This window comes from Phasianus colchicus, chromosome 5 (assembly GCF_987193195.1).
Source record: "Phasianus colchicus chromosome 5, bPhaCol1.hap1.1, whole genome shotgun sequence".
In the NCBI taxonomy this organism is placed as follows: domain Eukaryota; kingdom Metazoa; phylum Chordata; class Aves; order Galliformes; family Phasianidae; genus Phasianus; species Phasianus colchicus.
Window position 1 is genome coordinate 29,266,071 of NC_143440.1, and position 22,732 is coordinate 29,288,802.

The 22,732-nt window shown below is 48.9% G+C and overlaps 1 protein-coding gene and 1 long non-coding RNA gene across 8 annotated transcripts in view; one reads left to right on the forward strand and one right to left on the reverse strand.

Moving 5' to 3' along the window:
- Window positions 1-2,032: 2,032 nt before the first annotated feature.
- LOC116229277 (uncharacterized) lies at window positions 2,033-3,167 on the reverse strand. 2 transcript variants are annotated; one of them, XR_004166981.2, is made up of 2 exons: window positions 3,085-3,167; window positions 2,033-2,306 (listed from the first exon to the last, which is right to left on the reverse strand). It is a non-coding gene; the product is annotated as an uncharacterized LOC116229277 (long non-coding RNA). The 2 variants fall into 2 exon arrangements; XR_016466900.1 differs by lacking the exon at window positions 3,085-3,167 and adding an exon at window positions 2,926-3,076.
- A 3,253-nt stretch (window positions 3,168-6,420) lies between these two features.
- Window positions 6,421-22,732, forward strand: part of ACTN1 (actinin alpha 1) — an 80,548-nt gene continuing 64,236 nt past the window's right edge. For 5 of the 6 annotated variants that reach the window (XM_031593669.2, XM_031593668.2, XM_090141152.1 and 2 more), the window contains exon 1: window positions 6,421-6,698. In XM_031593669.2, the coding sequence (XP_031449529.1) occupies window positions 6,591-6,698 (108 nt within the window). In that variant the 5' untranslated portion in view covers window positions 6,421-6,590. The remainder of the gene's footprint in view (window positions 6,699-22,732) is intronic. The other variant, XM_031593667.2, reaches the window with a different exon arrangement.

Below are 22,732 nucleotides of genomic sequence, written 5' to 3' on the forward strand. Positions count from 1 at the left end.
AAAATGGCCCTGGGGAGGAAACTCGGCAATTGCACAGTGCTGACAAATGTCCAGAGAAAACAAACCACAAATGTGCGGAGAAAACAGGGAGGCCTGAGCCTTCCACTTTGTTTTTCACTTGTGGGGATCTCAGGTGTCACCTACAGAGACCAGACGTCTGCAGAAAACATTTTATTTTTAGCTAAAGCAATGTACCTTGTGGCTAATTAGCTGTTTTAAGTAAACAGCACTGGAAAGGGGTGAGGTTACTTATGTGTTCAGTGAGACACAGGCAGCCTGCTCCAGCATCCCCATGGCCCCAGCCTCAGCCTTGGGCAGAGGGGACGTGGATGCCACCACACCAGGTGCTGCACTGAGCTCGGCTAACTATCAGCAGATGTCATTTGAGAATGTAACAAAGTGATATTCCTGCAACCTTTATCATATATCTCCCCTTTCCTCTTACTCAAGTCAAGCAATGGCACTAAGCCAAACTGAGTACGAGGGATGTTTTTCCAAATCCAAAATGGAACCCTGATTCAAGTGATAGATAAATATTTATCTTTATTAATTGTGTACTCATATTTATCTTCATTTACTTATAAGTACGTGGAACAGAGTATGTGCACAGAGTGATCATGGAAATTGCTTCACCTTGACTCTTTCTGCAAAGGATGACCCAAAGGGCTGCTGTGAGGTTAGAACTGAACCAGCAATCCCCAGAAAAGCCATTCAGCACCAAGTTTATATTTCTGTAGTACTGAGGCTGAATTTGGCATGGGCTTGGCAGTGGTTTGCAAATGAATAATTTGCATGTAAGTTCCCCGAGGTACGTAGTCAAATGTTTGCTCTTTATCGCTTTCTATTCCCATTATTCTACAGAGGCACTCCAGGTACCTCAGGTACTTTGGGTATGAAAGAAAAAAAGAGATGGATATTAAGGCATGCTTCATTGGTTGCAAGTGGATATCTAGCAGCAGAGAACTAGAATTGTTTATCTGAGAGAGGTTTTCTGGTGCTGTACCTGAGATTGTCACGAACATTAGGAAACATTATAGTTGCAATGATTTGCTTTGTCTAGTTCTACAGCAAAGAAGAGCATGTTTCACAGTGATTCACAAAAGATATTGTTTGTTCGCTTTACACCTCTGGCAGCCCTCTTGATTTTTTCACAGATTCCAAATATACCTTCAAAAAATACCTGCCTTTCAAAAAGAATCTAACTGTCTTTATAAACACATAGGCAGACTGTCCCACAACAGTTTTCCTTTCATCTGGGTGTTGCTGTAGAGAAAGAGGGATTATAATTTAGAGCTGTCACCCACGGGACAAGAATAACTCCTTACTACAGCCAACCAATGAACCTTTCTGAGCCTTATGCCTTGTTAGCTCAGCTTCTCTAGCCCAGCACTTTGGTACACCATACGTAGCCTATGCAGCGACTGCTGCAAGAGGAAAACCCTTGATGTCTTCAGTCCCAGGCCCTGTGCACTGCCATCAGCCACGGGAGGCTTTCTGCTGAGAGTTTCTGAAACTCTGCTTCCAAATACCTTCGGGCTCAGTTATCACAGGAATTACTGTGGTAAAAATGCCATCTGAGATGAAGTCACTGAAAAATAAAAAAGCTAGGGATGAGCAATGAGAAGACAGAAGCCAGACTCCAGGCATTGGAGATGGCCCCTGAGCCCATTCCCCTGGCTGCTGGGCCATGGCTGCGGAGCACCTGTGGGGCTGCAGGCTGTCGCAGCCCAGAACCTGTGTTGGCTGCAGGGCTCAAGGAGCCTCCTTCCCTCAGCCTGCAAGCGTCCCTGGCTGCATTTCTCATGACCCTCTTCACTTACTGTGGTTCAAAGTTTGTTTCACAATAGGCTTGGAGGGAAGACAGAGCAGGGAAGCATTGTTTGGTAAAAAACATCAGAGGCAAAGCACTACAGGGAGCCCCAGGCCGGTGTTGCTGGCCTGGAGCCTTGTCACAAGTGAGATCACAGGTGTGCATCATGTGAGAAGATGGCGAGGAAGGGGAAATCCTACTAGAGAACAGATTAAAGGAAGCTGAGGAGAGCAGCTGATCTTGTTTGCTGCTGGCCATGTCCTGTGCTGTTGGTGCTGCTCAGTGGCATTTTCTCACTTGCCATGTGTCACCTCCAAACTCCATTTTACAGTGTTGGATGTAGTGCTCCACAAGTATCATCTTTCTGCAGTGGATCTGCTGCAAACATGAGGGTGTGAAGTTTGCTGCTGCTTCCTGAATGGAGAGTTGATGAAGGAGATGACTTTGCACTGTGTGGTTTGATGTGGGGTAGCTGCATGGGGTTATTGCTCCCACTCTACCAAGAAAAAAAGACAACAGAGAGAGCAGACTGGTTAGGAGAAAAGCATAATGAATGCAGGATGACTTTCTGTGGACACCAAAAATCTGCAGCTCAGCTGTTTATCCCTAATCTCCCAAGGCAGCCCGTGGACACTAGGTGATGCTACAAGAGCCATGTGTCCTGAAGTCTGCTGTTAACAGATAAGAATTAGTACTCCCATTTTTAAGAGCTCTTATGTCCTATTTGTTGACAACGAGGGTGAGGTTCCTTCAATCCTATAGGTTTGCATTTTCTCATCTCTATACCTCATTGTGGCCTCATATCTGAGCACTGATTCTAAATACATCTTGCTGTCAGCAGTCAGATATCACTGTGACCTGTCTCACTACTGAAAAAATGATTTATGCTAAAAACATGAGAGGTGGAGTGGCCACGAGAGTCACATTTGAAAGTGAAAACTAGGGGTGAAGCATCTCATTTCAGCACTTGGAATTGTGATGGTGAATTTTGCTGTTGGCCTTAACGTGGGAGGACTGCATCTTCCTTTGTTAGAAAGTGGATTTAAAGCAGTCTTTGTCTGTATAAATGTACATAAATGCGTGGTTGTATTTTTTTCCCTGCTCACTTCAGTCACCTCTCTCAGCTGACTCCAGCTCCTGCTGCAGCTCTGTTGCCATGTGTTCTGCACATGGACATCTTAATGGGACAGTCTGGTTCCATGTGTCTGCTTTTATATTTTACATCCCCACCTTTTCCCAGCAGCTGTATTTACTTTTCCAACATCACTACTCACTTTACAACCATGTCATGTTGCATCGCAGTTCTATGTTACCCTCTGAAGCAGACTGTGATGCAGTGCTATGAAACAGAGCTGCAAGGGTCCCTGGAAGGTGACACAGTTCCCATCCTCCAGACTCATGGCAGGATCTGCTGTTCAAGAAATTCAGCCTTTTCTTATAGCTCTCTACCTATTCCTTAAAGTCTTTAGCAGCTTTATTTTCTGGTGTACTTGAGTGGTTAGCTGTGCTGGCCATTGGTAGGTCCTTCAGCAGTATAGGAAACAGTTTATTGCCTTGTGCTCTGCAGTGAACTTTTATATATTTGAGGTCTGCTACTGCATTTCACTTCAGCTTTTCCTTCTCTAGACTAAACAAGACCAGTTCTCCCAGTCTCCCCTCAAAGGTCAGGCAGGCTTTCTAAACCTCTGAGCCTCCTTGTTACTTCTCTTTGGACTCTTTCCATCTGCTGTTCATTTGGTTCCCAAAGCCAGAGCACTCCATCCCACAGCTAAGGGGAGCAGAATGTGGTGGCCTCGTGTCCCAGTGACACGGACATAAATGTACACTTCCAAGCATGGGATTCCTGGGAAAGGCCAGAAAGCAGCAGTGGGATTTAGCAGCATATCACATTTCTACCATCCGTTGCTCTCTATAGTTTTCTGACTTGCTGGAGCCTGCCAGGAAAGTCATCCCCAGCTCTGGGCAGAAAGGGGTTCCCCAGAAAGCAGCCTGAGGGGACCACTGCTCCAGCGCAGCTGCAGGTAAGGGAGCACTGCTGTTTTCATGCTTTGTTCTAGAAGATTGCAGACCTGCAATTACAGAGAGCATCAAAGCAAAGGGAAGGGATTTTAAGTGAAGCTGTTAAGCTGGAGCTAACTAATGAGAGGCCAGTGATTCTCTCTTGAGAAAAGACTTTCTGTGAGGGTGAGCTGGAAAGAGGCTAATCTCTGCACTTGTCTTCCTGCTGCCATCATGCTGCTGTTCCCTTTCACAGGACTTCACTGCACTTCCCTCCAAAGCCTGTCATGCTTGCTCTAAGGCCAGGTTTGTTGCACTTATATTTGGGCCACGCAGAAGAACTATGCCAGGACCATGAAGTGGGACATCCTTTCTGACAAAAAAAACAAAAGGTCTGAGCAAACAAGCCCATGAAGACTTACCCCTCAGTACAGGACAACTGGCAGGTACAGCACAAAAATGAGAAACCATAACCATGAGCAGCTGGAGGTACCTGTGCCCAAACCATAGGTTCCATAGGTCAGGTACCATGTGTCTGATTCTACCTCAGCATCCCTGTCCAGCACCAGCTCAGCAGCTGCCTGCACTAAGCAGGCTTGGCTCACGTGATGCTCCTGTGCACACCTGAACAGTAAACACCTTCCTCTTCAGAGCAGAAGGGAGGAAGCAAAGGCAAGTAAGTATACAATAGTCACATATGGTCACAGAATGACACACATTCCCAGTATGAAGAGGTTTTGTACATAAGAGTTTCATTTAGGCCCCTTCTCCCTTTCCCCTCAAACGCAGTGTCTGTGCCTTGCTTGTTCTTTTTTTGCCTTACTCCTGGCTATCTCTGGATGACCAGCATGGAGAACGTTATCCTGTGGTACTCCTTAAAATCACAAGTTGTACGCAATCTTTGGGCACTGGGCATCCCCTGCAACGAGCTGATCAAATTTAAGTGCTGAATCCCAGAGCAACAAGGTTTTTGAATTATCTGCAGAATACAAATGATGAAACTTGGCTGTGAGAGTTCTCAGAATAAAAGACTGCTTCCACACAGCCTCATGCATTGTTGTGCAGTGCCTCAGCCCAGCTGCTGGGCCTCCTTACAGAAGCTTATGCGTGTTCTTTTCAAGAAAGCAGGTATCTCCCCAGGGAAGCTTGTGACCTGTCGCTAATGTGCTAAGCACAAAGCAAAAGAGCAGCAGACGGTAACCAGAAAGGCCCTTGGCTCCTTCCTCTTCTAGTGTGCTGCAGGCAGGAGAAGTGGGATGTAGGGCCAGCTGTTCCCACGGTGGCTCTGCCTGCTGTCTGGGAAACGGCCCTCCCCCTTTGTTGGATGAGAAGGTCCTTGCTGGAGACCTGTTTGAATAATGCCCAAGGAAGTCAGCAGCAGTCTTGTACAGAGCAGAACTCCAGGGGACTAAAGGCGACTAAATGAGGAAAACCAGAGTACGGCTGTGGCTACAGGCATCTGGTCAGGAGCACCAGTTTCTCCTGTTCCTGTTGCTGCCGTGCAACCCCCTCCCTGTTGTGAGCTCTTCTGTTCCCTTTTGCAGGGCTGGTATTCCTCACAAGGGCGTAGTGTCAAGTGGATCCGGGAACAAGCCCGAGTTTAGAGCATGTATTTATTTTTCTGCCCCCAGCCGCTACCCGTAAGTTCACAAACTCTGGCCAAGAACACTTTCAGTTTTGTTACGGAGCCCTTGAAAAAAGTCAGGATAAAGAGTGAAAAATTAAAGTATTTCCCAAAAGCCCAGGAATTTTGGGAATTGAAGATCAGGAAGTAAGAAGGGGAGACGATTAGGAGAGGCTCTAATAATACCCAAGAAACATGCCAGTTCTTGATTTCTTTGCATTCTATTGCATTGACGCTGCACATTAAATCATCCATCCTTCACAAAGAAGTGACTGGTACACGTACAGGGCTGCAGGTGCTGGCGATCAGAAGCGTTTTTCTGCTGGTAGCACAGCAGAGCTGCAGGGAGGTCGCGCCGCACGTTGCGCAGCAAGCAGGCACGCTGTGACCGTGGGACAGCAGCTTTTAGCACAACCACCAGGAACGCACGAGGTTCAGCAGCACAGAAGAGCGCTGTACGCCTCAGGATTTGGATCTCCGTGGTGCCGAGCATCCCGGGAACACGCTGCAAATCTCCGCTCACTGAGCGGCAGCTCTCGGCACGTCTGGGGAGGTGTGAAAAGTAACCCAACAACGTGCCCTTAAACCACGAGAGTGGGGGAGCTCCACGGGGACGCCGTGAGGCCACCCGTGCCCCGGGGCAGAGGGCAGACCCGCTCCGGGTCCGGCCGAAGGCCAGCTGCTCTGGTCCCCCTGCTGCGGGTCCCGCTCCCGCCCAACGCCCGCGGCCGCCATTTCCCCCTCCGCCGCTCCGACGGACGCCGCCCCGCACCGCGCCCGGCGCGAACCGCTCCGCCGCCTTCCCTCGCGCCGAGCCCGCGGACACCGCCGCCGCGGGGGAGGCTGCCGGGGGCGGGGCGGGGCATCCTCAACCCGCCAATGGTAGCGGCAGCAGGCCGCGACGGACGGGTAAGACGAGCAATGAGCGAGGCGCCGTCGCCGGGAGACGGCCAATGAGAGTCGGGCGGGGGCGGGCGAGCGGCTCGGCTCGTCCCCGCGGCTGAAGCTGAGGGGAGGGAGCGGGCGCCGCCGCCGCCTGCTCGGGGTGAGCGGCCGCGGGCCGGGCACAGCGGGCAGCGCCGGGACGGGACGGGGAGAGCGCGTGCGTGCGGATAGCCGGACGGACAAACGGACAGATCAGACAAACAGGGTGCCGCCATGGATCATCACTACGACCCGCAGCAGACCAACGATTACATGCAGCCGGAGGAGGACTGGGACCGGGACCTGCTCCTCGACCCGGCTTGGGAGAAGCAGCAGCGGAAGGTGCGCGGCGCGCGGGCCCCTTAGCGCGGCAGGGCGGGCAGGTGCCGAGCGGGGCCGCCCCGTGCTCCCCCACCGCCCCCCGCCTCGGGCGGGCCGGGGCCGCAGGTGCGCCCTGGGGCGGCCCGGAACGGCCCGGGGCCGGGAAGGGCGGCGGCGGCGGGGCGGCCGCTCCCGGGCGGCTCCGGCGGCAGGAGGGTGCCTCGCCGCCCGTTTGAATGGTGTGGGGCAGGGCAGGGCTTGCGCGGAGCTCATGTCCAAAAATGGTAACATTCGGCCCTTTTTTTTTTTTTAAACTTGCGGGTGGTGGCGGGGAGGGAGCTCGGCGGAGTTGCAGCCTCGCTCCTTTCGCTCGTAATTTTATCCTTCCCCCTCCTCTAAGCCCGAAGCATCCCGCGTTAGACCGCTCGGGAATATCCCGAGCCCCGAAACGTTTCCGCCGCAGCCGCTCCGTCGGGCAGCGGTCCAGCAGCACCGTACGCGGAACGGAGCTCGGCCGCGGCGGGGGCATCGGGGGCGGCCGCGCCCCCGCGCTGCTCCCGGCCGTCCGGGATCCAGGTGTGCGCCCCGAGTCCCGCACCGCCCCGCTGGGGGCACGGAGCGCTCGGGAGTGAGTGAAATACTACGGTGTACGGTGTGCTCCTGGAAGGAGCTGGGAGCGGGTGGAGAGGAGGGACTGCCGCCGAGAACGCTCTTATTCTCCGACACCTCGCCTTCCCATTCTACAGCACGCTCCTCGATTTTCAGACCGAGGATTTTCAGGTTCTCCTGGCTGTAGCCACCAAAACTGCTGCTGGAAAGGTTTTCCCTTGGAGCCCGATGAGTTAATTGAAGGGGAGAGACATAGAGCTACTGTCAGCGGTTTCCTCGCTTGGGGAGACTTGCACGGTGAGGGGAGGCAGCAGAAGAATAAAACATATGAACGAGGGTGTTTAATGGAGAAAGAGCTCATGGTGTGTGAGCTTACATTTCAACGACGAAGAAAGAGAGGAATGCAGTCTCCGTCGGGTGTAAGCACTGGGTGGCTCATCTGCCAACCTGGCTCTGCCCCTTTTGGGAAGGAAGTTCTTTCCTTTCCAAGAAAGCTGCCTGGCCACAGCCTGTATCTCTAGTCCTACCCATGACCTGTATCTCCAGCTGTTCCCGTGTCTGGCCCATATGCACCCGGGAGCAGCTCATAGGGCCTGGGTCAGGATGGGTGGTTGTTGATCACAGCTTGCGAGGGAAAATGGGTGTCATACGGTAGGGCTTTCCCCCTTCGTGGGGTGGTGAGAGTATTTTATGTGGAGAGGGACACTGATGTGAGAAGATTGTTGGAAGCAGGTGTCAAACCTCTGGTCCCAAAACACAAGTGGTACATGCCTCAAAGGCCGTGTTTTCTTTTAATTCCCTCCTTCCAGGAGATGTTCAGTCCTCTTGATCCTATCACAAGAGGGGGACAGAGAGCCACTGTATTAACTTGGGTTACTTATGCAGAGGAGAAAAGCCAGGGGAGACTTTGAAGGTATTCACATGTGTACTCTGAAATAATCCAAGTCAGTTTCTTTTGATGGTCATCCGCTGCCAGTGAATGTGGTGGGCAGAGTGTCCTTCTCTGGCTTGTTGAACGCTGTTTCTTTCGCAATGTGGTCACTGGGATGTTTCTCCCTTTTGAAGCTCTTCTGTGGTGGATGCAAATCTGTAGCTTGGTCATGGCCCATCCCTCCAGTGCCTTTGGGTAGGAAGGTGGGGACTGGCTGGACAGCACTTCCTTCTGAGGGGGCTGCAGCCTGGGCAGGCTGTGTAGGTGTTGAAGGTGTCCTGCTCCTCTCCTCTGAATGCAACTAAAAGCCCTGCTGGGGCCTTGGTGTTTGCCTCCTTCTGAGGATGGGGAGCTAACAGTACCTACCAGGTGCAGTGTAGTAACGCTTCTTGCCAACAAAACTAAATTGCTGCAGTAATTATGGTTACATGTTTGTTTCTGTGCTTGTGACGGATGCCTTACCAAAGGGAGCTGTAGAGATCTGTGCCTCCTAAGTGCTCCTGTTGGCTCTCTCTGGCTCAGTCTTGGGCTGTTCTAGGAGGCTGATGTGTCGTAGGTTCTTCCCCATCCAAGGAACAGTTAGAGAAATTCTAAAAGCCTGCCTGTCTGAATAAAAAGGCAGTGAGTTTCGAAAAGAAAATTGCTTTGTAAGAGTACTGAGATACTGTTTTGTGAGCTTAATTCTGCTGTTTATGAGTCTTGAACTTAGATGGAGTTTTTCTGCCCACACAAATAGGTGTTTGGACAATAAGTTCTTAGAAATTGCTGTGCCTGTTTCAGCACTGCCATCAGTCAATGGCCTGTATAGATGGGAGAATGCTGATGTTTCACTGCCTGCATGCAGAAGACCCAGGACTTCCCTATGAGTGAGGCTCTGTTTCCAGTCTTAAAAATAGTAGACTCCAAAACTTCCATACTGGGAAAGAGATATGAGGAAATCTATCTGTGCAGGGATTTCAGTTCTCTCAAATTATTGTAATATTATGATTTCACCGATGCCACCCAGTGAGGCACTCTGAAACTTTGGTGCTTAGGAACTGTCTGAGAGCAAAGGTAGTATCTCCAAAGTGATGGCACTTCTGGTCAGCCAGAGAGCAGATGTCTGTGGGAAGCAGCTGAGCTTTGCTGCCTGTCTCAGTCCAGCCAGTCACGTCCCAGGTTGGTGAGGCCCTGCAGGCTGGGGATCGCTGCTGCTGTGCAACCCTGTCTGCCTTGTGCAGCTGGGATCAATTGAGCTTGGGAAGCAGACAGGCTGGGGATGTTGCTCGGAGAAGAATTGAATCCGTCTCCCTGTCCCTCAGCCTCATAGGCTCAGTGGAGCCTCATGGCAGGCCTCAGAAGCAGGCAGGAAGAACTGCTGATACGTGTTTTAGTAACGTGCTCAACAGGAACATTATGCTGCAAGGAGGATGAGTTTCTGAGCTCTCAGTAGCTTTGCTGCCTGCCCTAAGGGATGGGTACAGCAGCCTTGGCTGTCTGAGGTAGTGCTTGAAATACGGAGGGACAGCACAGGGGTGATGCTGGTGCTGCTGGGACCCAGTGTCTGGGGTTTCACAATGCTGGGGAGACTCCTGGTTCTGCTGTGCACTCGTTTTGTGGACTTAGCTGCTCAGGGTATAACCTGAGTAGGGTTTCTTTTAAAATGTGACCTGAAATGACATGCCCAAATTGCAGAGCTCAGGGGCAAAAATCCCCTTTAAATGCTGAATTGCTTTTTGACTTGACAGCTGCTGACTTGGCAATGTGAGTAGGAAGTAGTGTTTGTTTGCAGCATGTAGAAGACAGCCATATATGACTTCAGTGCTGTAAGGAATGGTGGGAATGCTTTTCTTTAAAATACCAGTGAAAGAAACGTGCCTTGTCTTTATTCAGTGCTGCTCTGCCTCTGCAGGTTGGTGCTTCTGAGCCGATGTATCAGTAAATGATATTGTTGCTTGAGAGAGCTGGAGCATTCAGTTTCGCACTGCTACTGAAGCAATGATAGCACAGTGTTTGGGAGCACCTCTCCTGCCCTCAAGGAGTGCTAAGTGTAGTTATTCATGCAATTGCTGGAATTCCCCAAAGCAGATGACTATTTTCCAAACCTCTCTGTGTGAGATACACCCAAAGATGCACATGAGAACAAAAACCTATGGCTCTCATGGCCCTGCTGTGCCTGCATCCAGCAGGTCTTGCTGCTCTTGTTATGATTTGAATTTTGCTGTGCTAATCACCTCAGTGTCTGGTTGTTAAGGATAGAAAATGCTCGTTAAACATAGCCCAGGTCCCTGGTGGAGCCACCCCACCTCCAGGCCTCCTCGTAACAGGCTCATACCAAGTGATATGAGTGTGACTAATAGCTGAAAAAACGTAGATGTTGCAGTTGCCTTGGTTTGAGTGTCCTCCCTTCCAGACGGCCTGCTTGGAGCAGGATGCCTGGATTTCTGGGCAGTTGTGGTTCTGCTGTGGACCCACATGGAGGTGTGGTACCGCACATTGTCTGTTGCTTGCTAATATCCCTTTCAGTCCCACCACAGTTTCAGCAGTGAAAAGATACATATTGTTGATGAATATACAGCTCTGATCCCTGGATTCCCTCTTCGTGAGTGACACTGATGATAACAGATGGGTCACGGCGAGAAGTGGACCTCTGGTCTCTGAGGTGTGGATGTGCTGGAGGAAGGCTAGCCCTGATGCACATAGGGATTCTCTGTGCCTTGTTTAGCACAGACCGATACCAGTGTGGAAGCAGAATGGCAGAGTGTTTAAGACTGCTCTCTCAGCTGCTGTTTTACAGTCATACAGGCAGGCAATATAGGTCACCAGATATGTGGTATCTTTCAGATCAAGCTTTTTGCTGTTTAACATAGGTAGCTTGTTGCCAAATACTTGCTTTTAAAACACTAAGCTCAGAATTTGCTGTAGGGGGTCTCTGGAAATATCTGGCTCTGTAGATCAGCTGCTTTGCCCTGAGTGTGGGAGCTGCCTCCTGCTCTCTGTGATCAGGTTTCGTCAGGAAGTGAGGTTTGTGGGTTTTTGACAAGAACGTTATTATTCATCATCGCCTCCTGATGCATGAGGGATGCAGGCTTTGCGGTGACTTACCTATCCGGCATCTCTGTAAGGGAAAAACTGGGGAGCAAACAGGCATAGGTTAAAAAGAAGACTGTGGGTTCTTTAATCCCAAAGAGCCACAGGTGTGCAGAGATGCTCACCAAACTGGATTGAACTGCTTGTACTCCTTATCCTCTAGGGAAGGGTGAAATACCTCAAAGGCATCCAGCTACCATCCCAGTGATGTAAAATGTGTCTGTCTGAGCAACTCCTTGCTGACCGCTTCAGGCAACGGGTTTGAATTCCTGTGAGTGTGATTTGGAGATGAGGCTGTTGGTGCAGAGGCCTGAGTGCTGACGTTATCCTCCTTGACCACTTGTGCTGCTGCCTGGTGTAGCTTGAGGCATCTGCTCTGCTAGCCTGCCACAGAGACTGTCTTTAAGCAGGAACTTCAGTTTTCTTGGCTGTCTGGTGAGAACTTGTCCCTTTAGAAGGAAATGGCTGCTTCTGTTCTTGCTATGAAAGTCAAGTAAGAATGTGCATCAATGAATCTGCTCAGTAAGTGTTTGGCTTTCATGAGCTCTTACATCACTTTCTCAGAAGCCCCAGGTGAATGCTGCCTGCTCTTAGCAAAGCTGAAGTGACCACCATCCATCTTAAGAAGCCCCAGTTGCTCCTGGGGATTTTGTTCTTTGCATGTGAGATGCAATTTCACAGCCCACCACATCCCATGTATTTCAAACGGGAGGAGCGGCAGCATTTGGTCAGCCTTCTCAGCCAGGTTCTAAGCCGGTGCTTTTCTCTGCAGCCTCCTTGGGACCTACTTAAGACTTTGGACTGGAGTTCTTAAGGCTGGCACAAATAGAGGTGACAGAGAAGGTGAAACTTAGTATGAGGTGCAAAGGAGGACGACTGAAAGTGCTTCCAGCTGCCTGTGCATTATCACTGCCGTCTCTGACACCTCAGCTCTTCCCTCGTATACAGTTCTGCTAGCAGGGGATGGCTATGCTCCTGCTCATGGTAAGGCACGGAAAGCAGTTGCTGTGGAAAAGAGACCGGATCTCTGTCTGGAGAAACCCTAGGGAGCTGCTAAAGTACAGCAAATAGAGTGGAGTGGACTTATAATGTGTTCACCCCGGGGCTTGTTGGATATATTGTTGCGACTTCTAGTGGCATTTAGTACAGTCCAAGCAGTGGTGTCAGAGAGGGAGGATGTGAAACAGAGTGTAACGGAACTTACTCTACTTTTTTTTTGTGTAAAAAACTGATTTCTTGCCACATGTGGCTATTAGAAATGTGATGATTACCATAAGGAGCATGCTTAGCATGACTTCTACAAATCCTGTACTGCAATGTAAAGGCCTCCCCTCTCTCAAAACTGTAGCTGATTTCTGTAAATGGGGAAGCATGGATGTAGTGTGCTTGGCAGCTGCTCGGTGGAAAAACTGTGATCTTAACAAGAAACACCTCTAAGAAAAGATGACTCTGAGCCTAAGATTTGCTCTGTTTCTGGGATATTGGGGCTGAAGAACATTACACAGAACTTGGATCTGTTGCGTGAATTGGTGCAGAGTATGAGAGAGGTTTGTCAGCAGCAGGACCTTCAGTCTGACACACATCCTATCACACAGTCTGAGTTACCTACATCCGCAGGACTGTCCACCGCTGCTGCATTTTGACCTCTCCTGTACTGTACATCAGTCTTCTCTGGTTCTGAACAGTCACCCAGATCCTTGAGGCACAGCTGAGGAATTTGTGGGCCAACCCCCAAAATACTAAAGTGAGTGAACCCAGTAGCATTAATATGATTAGTATATGAGTTAGCTTCCTGTTCTCCGCTGTCATCTTCCCTGCTGTCATTCCTCAGTGCATCAGAGCAAGAACTTGGCCAATAGGATGTTTGTGGTATGGCCTGGTGCCAGTTTAACCTCTTAGCACCCTATCAGACAGTAAAGCAGAACCATTTTGTTCCTACTTTGGTTTCCTGTCGTTGTGTCCTTCCTACTCAACTGGCAATGTGGGCATTCTACTGGTAAGGCCTATGTCAGGCCTTTGCAAGGCAGCCCTTGTGCCAGTGTTGCAGCTGACCTGATACTTTCACCTGCAGTCATTCTCTCTTCTGTATGTGTTGCTGTTTTGGAAGCACTGCAGCATGATCAAGGTTGTGCAGAGACTTCCTTTGCTGTCAGTACACTGAAACAGCTTCCAATGACAGGACTGGGTTATGCATGATTAAACAGTAAGGATTTTGGTCTCTCATTCAGATGGCCCATTGTTGTTCTATGTACGTGGACTGAAAGTCTCCTGGAAATGAGTTCATCCCTGTGGTATGGCCTTTCCATTGCACTGGATTTTTGCAGGGGAAACTTCAGCGACTTGTTCCCTGTCCTCCTGGATGGCCTAAGTGGTCAAGTGAGAAGTCAGGATGAATTGTACCAGCTAGCTGCTGCTTTAGCTGCTGGTTTGACAATACAGCCATCTCATAGCTGAGTGGTGCTGCTGGGTGAGGAGGGACTCAAGACAAGGAAAGAAGTTGGCCTGGAAATGTAATCTAAGCTCTCATAGCTGATGGTGGGTGGTTTTTGAGCAGAAAGGCCTGGCTCTGAGAGTCACTGCTGTCTTTCAGGTTGGCACAAACAGGCTCTGCTTACACATCCCATGCTTGGCCCTCATTTTTAAGGGGACTTTTGCAAAATCTTTCATCTCTGTGCCAAGCAGCATACTGTGGATGGGCTGTTTGTTCCACTCCTTTCATGAACTCAATGCTGGATTGCTGCTGTGCTGGAGAGTTTTCGCACAGCAAATTCATGCTTCCTTTTACAACTCTGAGGACAACTCTCCCTCCCATCCTACAGAGGTGCTGATCCATGGCCAGATGGCAGCTGAGGAAGGACTCTGTTTTTCCATGGTCTTTGCATCAGGCAGTCAGGGCACTTGTGGCTGCTCCCTGCAGTGTATGCTGCCGAGCAGTAACTTGCTGCTGCTGTAAATGGAAGTTGTGCTGTTACATCCTTGCTCCAGGAGCTCGCCTGTAAAGGCCTCCAAGAGATGAGGCAGAGAGAGATCCATGTATGGTGTCTGCACCCAGCAGAGCACTTTCCTTCATCATGGAAAGTGATGTGCCTGCCCAGGGCTGAAATCCCTGGCTGGGCTCCTGCGTTCTGTAGTGGCAGTTTCTTCTGCTGCACAGCATGCTTACCTGCCATCCCTTTCGGGTATTTTAACATAGCCCTCAGTAAATCTGTTACATAGTCCTCAGTAAAATTGTTACATGTCCCCAAGAAAACTTCAAATAAACTTAAAACAAAAACAAAACAAAACAAAAAAAAACCCCAAAAATGGAGTCCACAGAAAAGCAAGTAAGCGTATTTCTCAACTGAACAATGTAAAAGAAAAGGCACTGTGTTTATAGCTGCTTAGACTATGGCTGTGCCAGGTTTTATCACAACGGAAAATACTTAATTTCCGTAGGAAAATTTTGATTGCAGCCAAAAGTAGTTGCAGCTCTTTAAATGTGTTCATGCTTCCAGGTGAGTTTTCTACATGTTTTATCTGGTTTGGGAGATGAGGAGATTTCTGAGGAAGGAGGGGAGTGTGGCAGCCCTGCTGCGGGAGTGCAGTGGGCAGAAGGGTGCTGGAACACACTTGTTCGAGCCCTCACCTTCTCTCTGGTTCTGGCTGTGGAAGAAAGAGGATCTGTGCAGGAAGCATCACTCTTGGTTGTACATGGCCTTACACCACCTCACAGGCAGCGGTGTGCCTGTTCACCATGTGCCCTCTAGCAGTGCTGCTCACATGTGGCTGCTCTGCATGGAGCGAGCTGGGTGCAGGCAACGCAGGGGTTATGTTCATCAACACTCACCAGCTTGCCACCAAATGGCCAGTGCATGGAAACCTACTGTTTCCTTGGGCTTTGTTGGGCCACTGGGAAATGCTGGCCGGGGATGAGACTATTTCCAGCTGTGGGGAGCCAAGTGTGAACTCACCCTGGGCAGGATGCCCAGCTCTGCTGTTTGTTCTTGCCAGAAATCCTCACCCTCCGGCCAGCAACACCAAACCAAGTTTCTGCCAGCACTCAGCCAAAGATGTCAGCAGGGAGGAGGAGGAGGAGACCAAGCAATAGGCGGAAGGGTGCTGGGGAGGCACTCAGAGTGGGTGGCAGCATTGGAGGTGGCTGTGGGTGGCACAAGAGCCTGCTCTGCCTGGGCTGGGTGGAGAGGGGAGAACAGTGATGAGGATAGAAGGAGGGGTCAGCTCTCATTGGGCAAGGCCCACGCATGCTTTGTACGAACTTTTAGGAACTGAAGAGATGAAGGAATTAATGTGGTCCTTCCAGCACTGGCAAAAATTGCTAGGGAAAGGAGATTTCTAGCTGCTATTTCTGATGAATGCTTCTGGCTCCTGTTACTGTGGATGTTTGCATCCAGCTGCTTGGTTGAAACTATTGGGCCTCTGCTAAAGAGTATCTGAAGTGCCTGTAATCACAGTGCTGCATGCTGAAACAAAGCATCACAGGCATGGTACTGTCTCAGCAGAGCAGCATGCGCACGCCTGTCTGCAGGCTTCTGGGCCTGCTCAGGAGGCACTGAAGCTGGTGGAGGCAGCAAATGAGCAGAGGACTGTCTGTTCCTGTGAGCACACCTCCTGCAACACTAATAATTTTAGTGCACCAACCTATCATTTAGTGACATGTTACACCATGCCTTGCTGTTGGAGCCTGTTGCAAATGGCCTGACGCAGCCAGATCCTAAAGCATGGGTGGACTGCTGAAATCTGACAGAAGCTTTCAGCCCAGACCCTGAGCAGTATTTCCCTCCTCCTCCTACAATGTCTTGTTTCTTTAAAGCTGTTAACTGTCCATAATCCAATCATTACTAATGTAATTAGTGAACTGCTTACAGTAAGTAAAACACTTGAAGCCTAATACCTTCTGCAGCTTGCAGAGCTTGGAACAACTTTTGCCTGCTGTGCTGTAAGAGGCAATGACCACTGAAGGTCTGGGAAGGGGTGGGGGAGTGCTGGCATGAACCCAGTGCTATTGGGTTTCTCACAGCTGGTAGGAGCTCAGGACCCCATGCAGGTGAACCAGCAAGCCCTCAAGGTTGCTTTGGCTGAAGCTGGGAATGTTTTGAGGCTTCTTGACCTACTGGCTCCTTGCTTAGCACCAACTGCTTGGCTCCTTGCTTAGCACCAACTGCTTGGCTCCTTGATCTGCCCAAAGCAGCACAGGGAGGCACGAGGCTCACTTCTGTCATGTGAGAGGAATCTGGGCTTTGCACAGTGGCTGCGGCTGGCACGTGGTGATCTGCTGCTCATCTGTCAGCCAGGAGCCTTCTCATTACAAGTCCTGCCAAAGAGTGTGAGGCTGCTGGCAGTGGTGAAGGTGTAATAAGCAGAACTTAATGCTAGGCTGCTTTTTTTTTTTTTTTTTTTTTTTTACCATTTAATAAACTAACCTTGCAGCAGGCTCAATGCCTCCTCCAAGGCAAAGTAAAATACCTACTTACCCAGCTGCCAGCCATCAGCTGACAGGTTCACTGAGCTCAGCAGCTGAGCAGGGGACTCATTTGTAGTATTTGGCCTGAGATAAGGTCAGAAAAATGAAGGGTCTGTTCAGTGTGAAGGCAGTGTTTAAAAACAAACAACAACAAAAAAATCACGTCGTAGTTCTCATTTTTGCTCTTCAGCCATCACCTTGCTGCTTTTCTGGACTTTGTTCCTGCCTGGTGCTGGAGAGTTGAGGTGCAACGAGATCCCAGTCTGCATCCTGGCTCCCAGCAGGTAAAAAGAACTGAGAAAAAAACCTTTGTGAGTTCATGCTGTGTGCCATGGATTTAGCTTGGGAGGGTGACATAGGTAACACTGGAGTTAGAGTTTTCTTCCCGGGTTTCAGGTGACAAACACCTGGTGTTATCACCCCCCTAGATCTTGTGCATGCTGTCAACCTCTGGTGCTGCTGTCTATGTACCTGCTTCACTGCCCCAGGAGTCTGCTGTTGTCACTGTGTTGTGGAATACTGATCTTGTGTTCGTTTCCACGTGCTCAGGAAGACCTGTGGGGTGGGCTCCAGGGCTGTACCACGGTTGCTGGCTGTGGCCCGAGCAGCAGTCTGCCCCTTTGTACTCCTGCCTCTGTCTGCATCTTTCTTATCAATTGCTGTGCTTGCTGGTAGTCTGTAAGGTATCTGAGGAAAGGGCTGTTTCTTTGTCTTCCTGTACCTTGCACTGCAGATCTCTGATCACTGAGCGTGGCTCCCAGACACTGCAAAGCTGTGAGAGCTGACAAGATAAGAATGGATTTGAAATGTTTTCCTAAAGCCACTTATATCAGTAATGGCAAATAAAAGTTGCTTCTCTGTGATTCACTCAAATGAAAAAATATTCTCAATTCCTTCTTCTGTTCTAGCACCATGCATTTGATTTTCTGTCTGGTTTAGGTGCTGCCTTGAACTCTATCGACATGCCCTGCTTGAGCGCTTCCCGCTTGTCTACAGGGGGAGGTCTAGTAATAGATCACTTGAGAGTTGTACTTCTGTATTTGTTGTCTTTGGCTCCAGCTGTCTGCTGCTTTTGGTGTATCACTCCAAAATTGCAAGCGGAGATGTGCTTCTCTCCATACCCTTCCAACTCAGCTAGGTTGTACAGTAGTATGCTGTAGCAAGTTGCTGGTGTGATATAGCCATAGAGCATACATTGAATGCACAGAAGCATGCAGTTTTTTATTAAATTTTGCTTTGAGTTGAAAGCCTCAGGTGGTATTCCTTCATATCTCTTTTTCTTCCTATATTTCTCAGTCCCAAATATTCCCTCCTCCTCTGTTCTCTCCCTTTTATTGCCCCATCCTAATTAACAGGAGCTGGAAAGGAAAATCTGTTTTTTTACCTTACTCTGACATTTTACTCAGGGACGCTTTATGCTTTAGGTTGAAGATTGTTGTTCTGCTTAGGTAGGTTGCTGACTTTCATGGTCTGATACATTAACGAAATTATATGGTATTGGAAGGTGCTTTTGAAACTGTTTTTGTTAGTAAGTTTTTTATAGTTATCTTCATCTCCTTCATGTAGAGAGTAATTTAGTGGTTTCATTTTTCTTCAGAGCTTAACTTGAATTGTCTGGTTGGCAGTGAGCTCTGGCAGCCCCACACTAGGTGAGCCCTGCTCTGGTTCTGAGCAGAGCAGCTGCAGGCAGGCCTGAAGTAGGGGAGTGCATTCCATGAGCACATCCAGGGTGTGGGAGTGTGGGCTGTGGATTCTGTCTATGTGTCCTATCCAAAGAAACAGCTCTCCAGGAACAAGCAGGCACTGGGTACAGCACATGCGAAGGGCTGTCCTTTGGACAAGTGTGCTTCTGTGGATGTGCAGGCTGTCTGGACACTAGAGCAAAGCACAAGGCACTGACAAAGCATAGTTCTGCTTGTGTTCCCCTCTGACCTTCCCATATGATGGACTGGGAAGTCACATTTTCCTATGACTTCTTCTCATGTGAATCCTTAACAAGATTTTCTAAGGGTGCTTATTTGTCGTGAAACTGGAGTGCGCTGCAACAACAGCTACCCTTCCGATAGGAACAGTAACTGCAGTCTAAGTGTGTTCTAGATAGTCAGGAGGTGAGGTGAGGTATCTTCAAGTTGACAGTCCTTGATGATTCCAAAGACATGGCAAAATCTTAACAGTTTGCACCTCATTTATTTAACTTCTGCATATGCAAATATTGAGTGCTCTCAAAACTTGCTGGAGGCAGGACTCACTCCAGGTTCACAGTTTCACAATTTTCAGTCCACCCTGAGTGTTCTTACCTATGTCAGCTGTTATCAGCTGGATGCAAATTGCTAAAGCCAACCATGAAACCAATTCCTCAGCCATGTGGTATTTGGAGCTGGAGCAAATACAGAAGCTTCTGAATAGCTCTTATTATGTTGGAAGGCAAAGCAGTACATTCCTGCTCTTTAAGCCCTGCCCAAATTCCTTGAATTTTTACAGCTCCAGGTGATAGTTCTAATCTGCATGTGAAAAGAGTAAACTGTCCACCAGCTCTCCCAAGGTAGGAATGCTGACTAAAGCCACCTGTATCCATAGCATTTTTAACTGATTTTGCTGTGGAAGTAAGTATCAGTGGATCTGTGTTCTGACCATCACATTACCTGGTTCCCCAGGCATTGGCCCTGGACTGGGGTTTGGCATCTGTCTCACTTTCAGGTCCGATACAGTATTCCTCTTTCTGAAAATGAGTGCTTAATAGCTGATCAAAGAATCACTTTGGAGCAGATGCTGATCTAGGAGAGAAGCTGCTTCTGCCACCTCTGTGGGAACATTAAGTGCCTCCTCGTAGGCCCCAAAGAGCATGTTTGAGCTCTACACTTCACGCAGTTGATAAAGCTTTGAGGCAACAAAGCTTCCTTGCCAAGTCTGAAAGCTCAAAGCCGGGAGAATTTGCCATGCTGCTCTGCAGGATTCCAGGCTTCTTCCATAAGCAAGTACCGGTAGTCTGATCTCCATCTTTAAAGAGTGGCAAGGCTGCTGTAGGAAGTTCGGGAGCAAAGGGCTGTGCCCTAGTTGGCTCCTTCTGCTTTGGAGCTGTCACTTCCCTGTTGGGAGGATGCAGCAGGGCTGGCTACAGTGGGCTGAGTGGGAACCTCCTGCAGCAGCTGAAGCCAGACACGGTGTGCGTTCTGCCAGATGCTCATGGAGTGGATGTGGGGTACTGGGCAGTGGCCGGTGCCTGCTGCAGTGTGTGACAAATACTTGATTGCTCAGCAAAGAAAGGACTAGGACAAGTGTGCCCTTGCACTTCAAGCCCACCCCCTGGCTGTTCAGCGTGTTGGGATGGGATTATTTCTTCCTGGCCCACAGACAAGATCAGCTTGAACCTCCTACTGTGAAGCTGCACATAAACCGACGTTCTTTGACGTGGTTGTGGCTGCTGCCCAGTCATGTGCTTGGGTAGAATGGGACAGACACCATGCAAAACTGGCTTCCAGGGGACTGGTTATGGTGGAAATCGCATTCATCCTTTGCAGCCTTCCGTTGCACAAGTGTGGCTTTCCAAAGGAGATGGCAGCAAGCACTGAGTTGAAGACAAAAGACCAGCCAGCCTGTGGAAATGAGGTTTTGCTGTTCCCACTGCAACTTTGTGCTGAAGTGCAGGTGCCAGCAGGAAGAGGGTTAAGCGCTCCTATCACATGGCGAGGTTCTGTTTACTGCATACTTCTCATAATCAGGGCTGGCATCCAAATCCGGAAGAAGATTAGCACTTAACCAGAGACCCTGAAACAATGTGTTTCATGCTGGTATTCCTGTGAAGTTGCGCATTCTGCCATAAGCCCCCTCACAGCGACCTGTTCCTCCAGCAGCCTTCAGAGGAAGCAATGGGGAGAGCAGAAAATGGATGTTTTTAGGAACAAAGATTGGACTGGGCTGCATTCATCTTTGCTGCAAGCTTGAAGCCAGTGAGCCTTTGCCAGGAATTAACTTATTCTGTAATAACCTGATCTCTTTCAAAAGATGTTCTGGGGATTTCTGGCAGAGGCACTGGTCTTCTGGGATGAATGTCTGAGGTTGTTCAGGCATGACAGTGACTGGTTTGGGAAATGGGACTGTGCCTTATGGCCACAGGGTTTGTATAGGTGTCACTTGTAGATTTGGCCAGTAGGTGAGTTCTGGGTTCTTGCTGCATCGAGTGCTATGTGTGACTGCCAGCTGAGGGTACTGCTTCTTAGACTGTAATTGTTGTATTTTTAATACTTATGACTGTCTTAAATGAACTTTTCCATATTGGTCCTGCTCTGAATTGGATGAATGCAGGAGAAACAGAAAGCCACTTGCACTTGTAGAAATAATCCCTAAATCTTCTATTTGACAGACTCATGGTGGGTACCTTACAGTACTAGTAAGATAGTTATTTATAATCGCTATTGCCTGATCTGTGGGATGATGTTTAGCTCTGGGATGAGTTTTTACTTTTTCTGAAACAAGCTTCAGAAATAAGCAACGTGCCTTGGCTCTTTGTTCCAGGGTGTCATTTGGCTTCCACGTGGTAACTAACACTGTTATCTCTCATCTGAATGCCACCTTCCCGCATGCACTTTGCCTGGCTCAGATGATTCCTTAGTGAAGAAAGCAGATGACAAACATCGTGACAGTGATGACTTATAGATTACACAGAAACTATGTGTACTGCCACTTGGCTCATCTATTCCTTGTCAAGTGCTTTTTTTTTCCTAACGTAATATGACGCAGGATCTGCTGTTTTTATTATACCTACTGTATGTGTCCATGCATACATTGCAGTACTAATAATTTAGGTGTTACATAGGTAAAGAATAAAATCCTGAGTGTCATTGATCTGAAAAGAAGCTAAGGTGTGCCATAAGATGAACAAGACTAAGCAGCCATGAATTTTACAGTGTATCCGCAATCACCATGTATCAGTTGTGATAGTAAGCTGAATTGCAAATGTTTTGCTTAGCAACTGTTGCAAAGGAAAATTGTCAGGCAGCAGCTAAGTCAGGATTGAGTATGGAAGACACTCCTTTTAAGTGATGAGCTGTACTCTGATGTGTTACTCTGACTGAACGATTTGGTATGTTCTTATGATCAAGTAAGAATATAGGCATTTATGAATTTGTATCAAAGCATAAACAATCGAATCACCTAGTTATATGAGGGCTCTTGTGGCTTTGAGAGTTGTAGATACCTCTGGGCAGCTTCACAAAGGCTGCGGAGTCAGGGAGCTTTGCCTGTTATTGACTTCTATGGCCCCTCATTGGGGAGCAATGAAGAATTTGGGTGGTAATCCAGATGTCTGCTTCCATATGTCTCCTGCCTGTCCTTGGCACTGTGATCTTAACATGGGATTGTTGTATGAGCAGCAGCTAGGTATCAGGATACTAATACTGCCAGGGTAAGAGCATTTTCATTAGGCGTTACTTATTCATGGGGGAAATGATTAAAGGCAAAAGAAGCCTGCCTTGAATTGGCATGCAGGAGATGCGTTTCAGACTGCATAGAGATCCTTTCTGCTGGGTTGTCTGTGGGAGAATTATTGGCACGTGTTTCATAGACTCTTATTGATTAAGAGAAAATAGATGGAAGACTAAAAGATCTGTAAAGAAGAGATGCCGCATAGCTTTGTAGTGTCTGCCCAGACTGCTTGCCTGGCCTTGGGGTTAAGGTTTTGCTTTTCCTAGCAGCCCAGTGTTACAGCAAGGTGTCAGGTGCTTTTGTTGCCCTTCTAGGCCTGGGATCAGTTGGGACCAGGACACTGCTTCCTGAGTGCCTGCCCCAAGCAAAGCACTTGGGGGTCATTGTTTTATGGGAGTGACACCATAGCTCAAGAGAAAGGTCTCTAAGGTGAAAGCTCACGTTTGATCTCAGAGGGCCTAGTGGAAAACCAAGTTTTAGTAATGTATTATCTCTTCTGAAGTTTTCTTCCCACCTGAGTTGAATATTTCTACGAGGCCTGTCCTTTGCAGAGAAGGGACACCA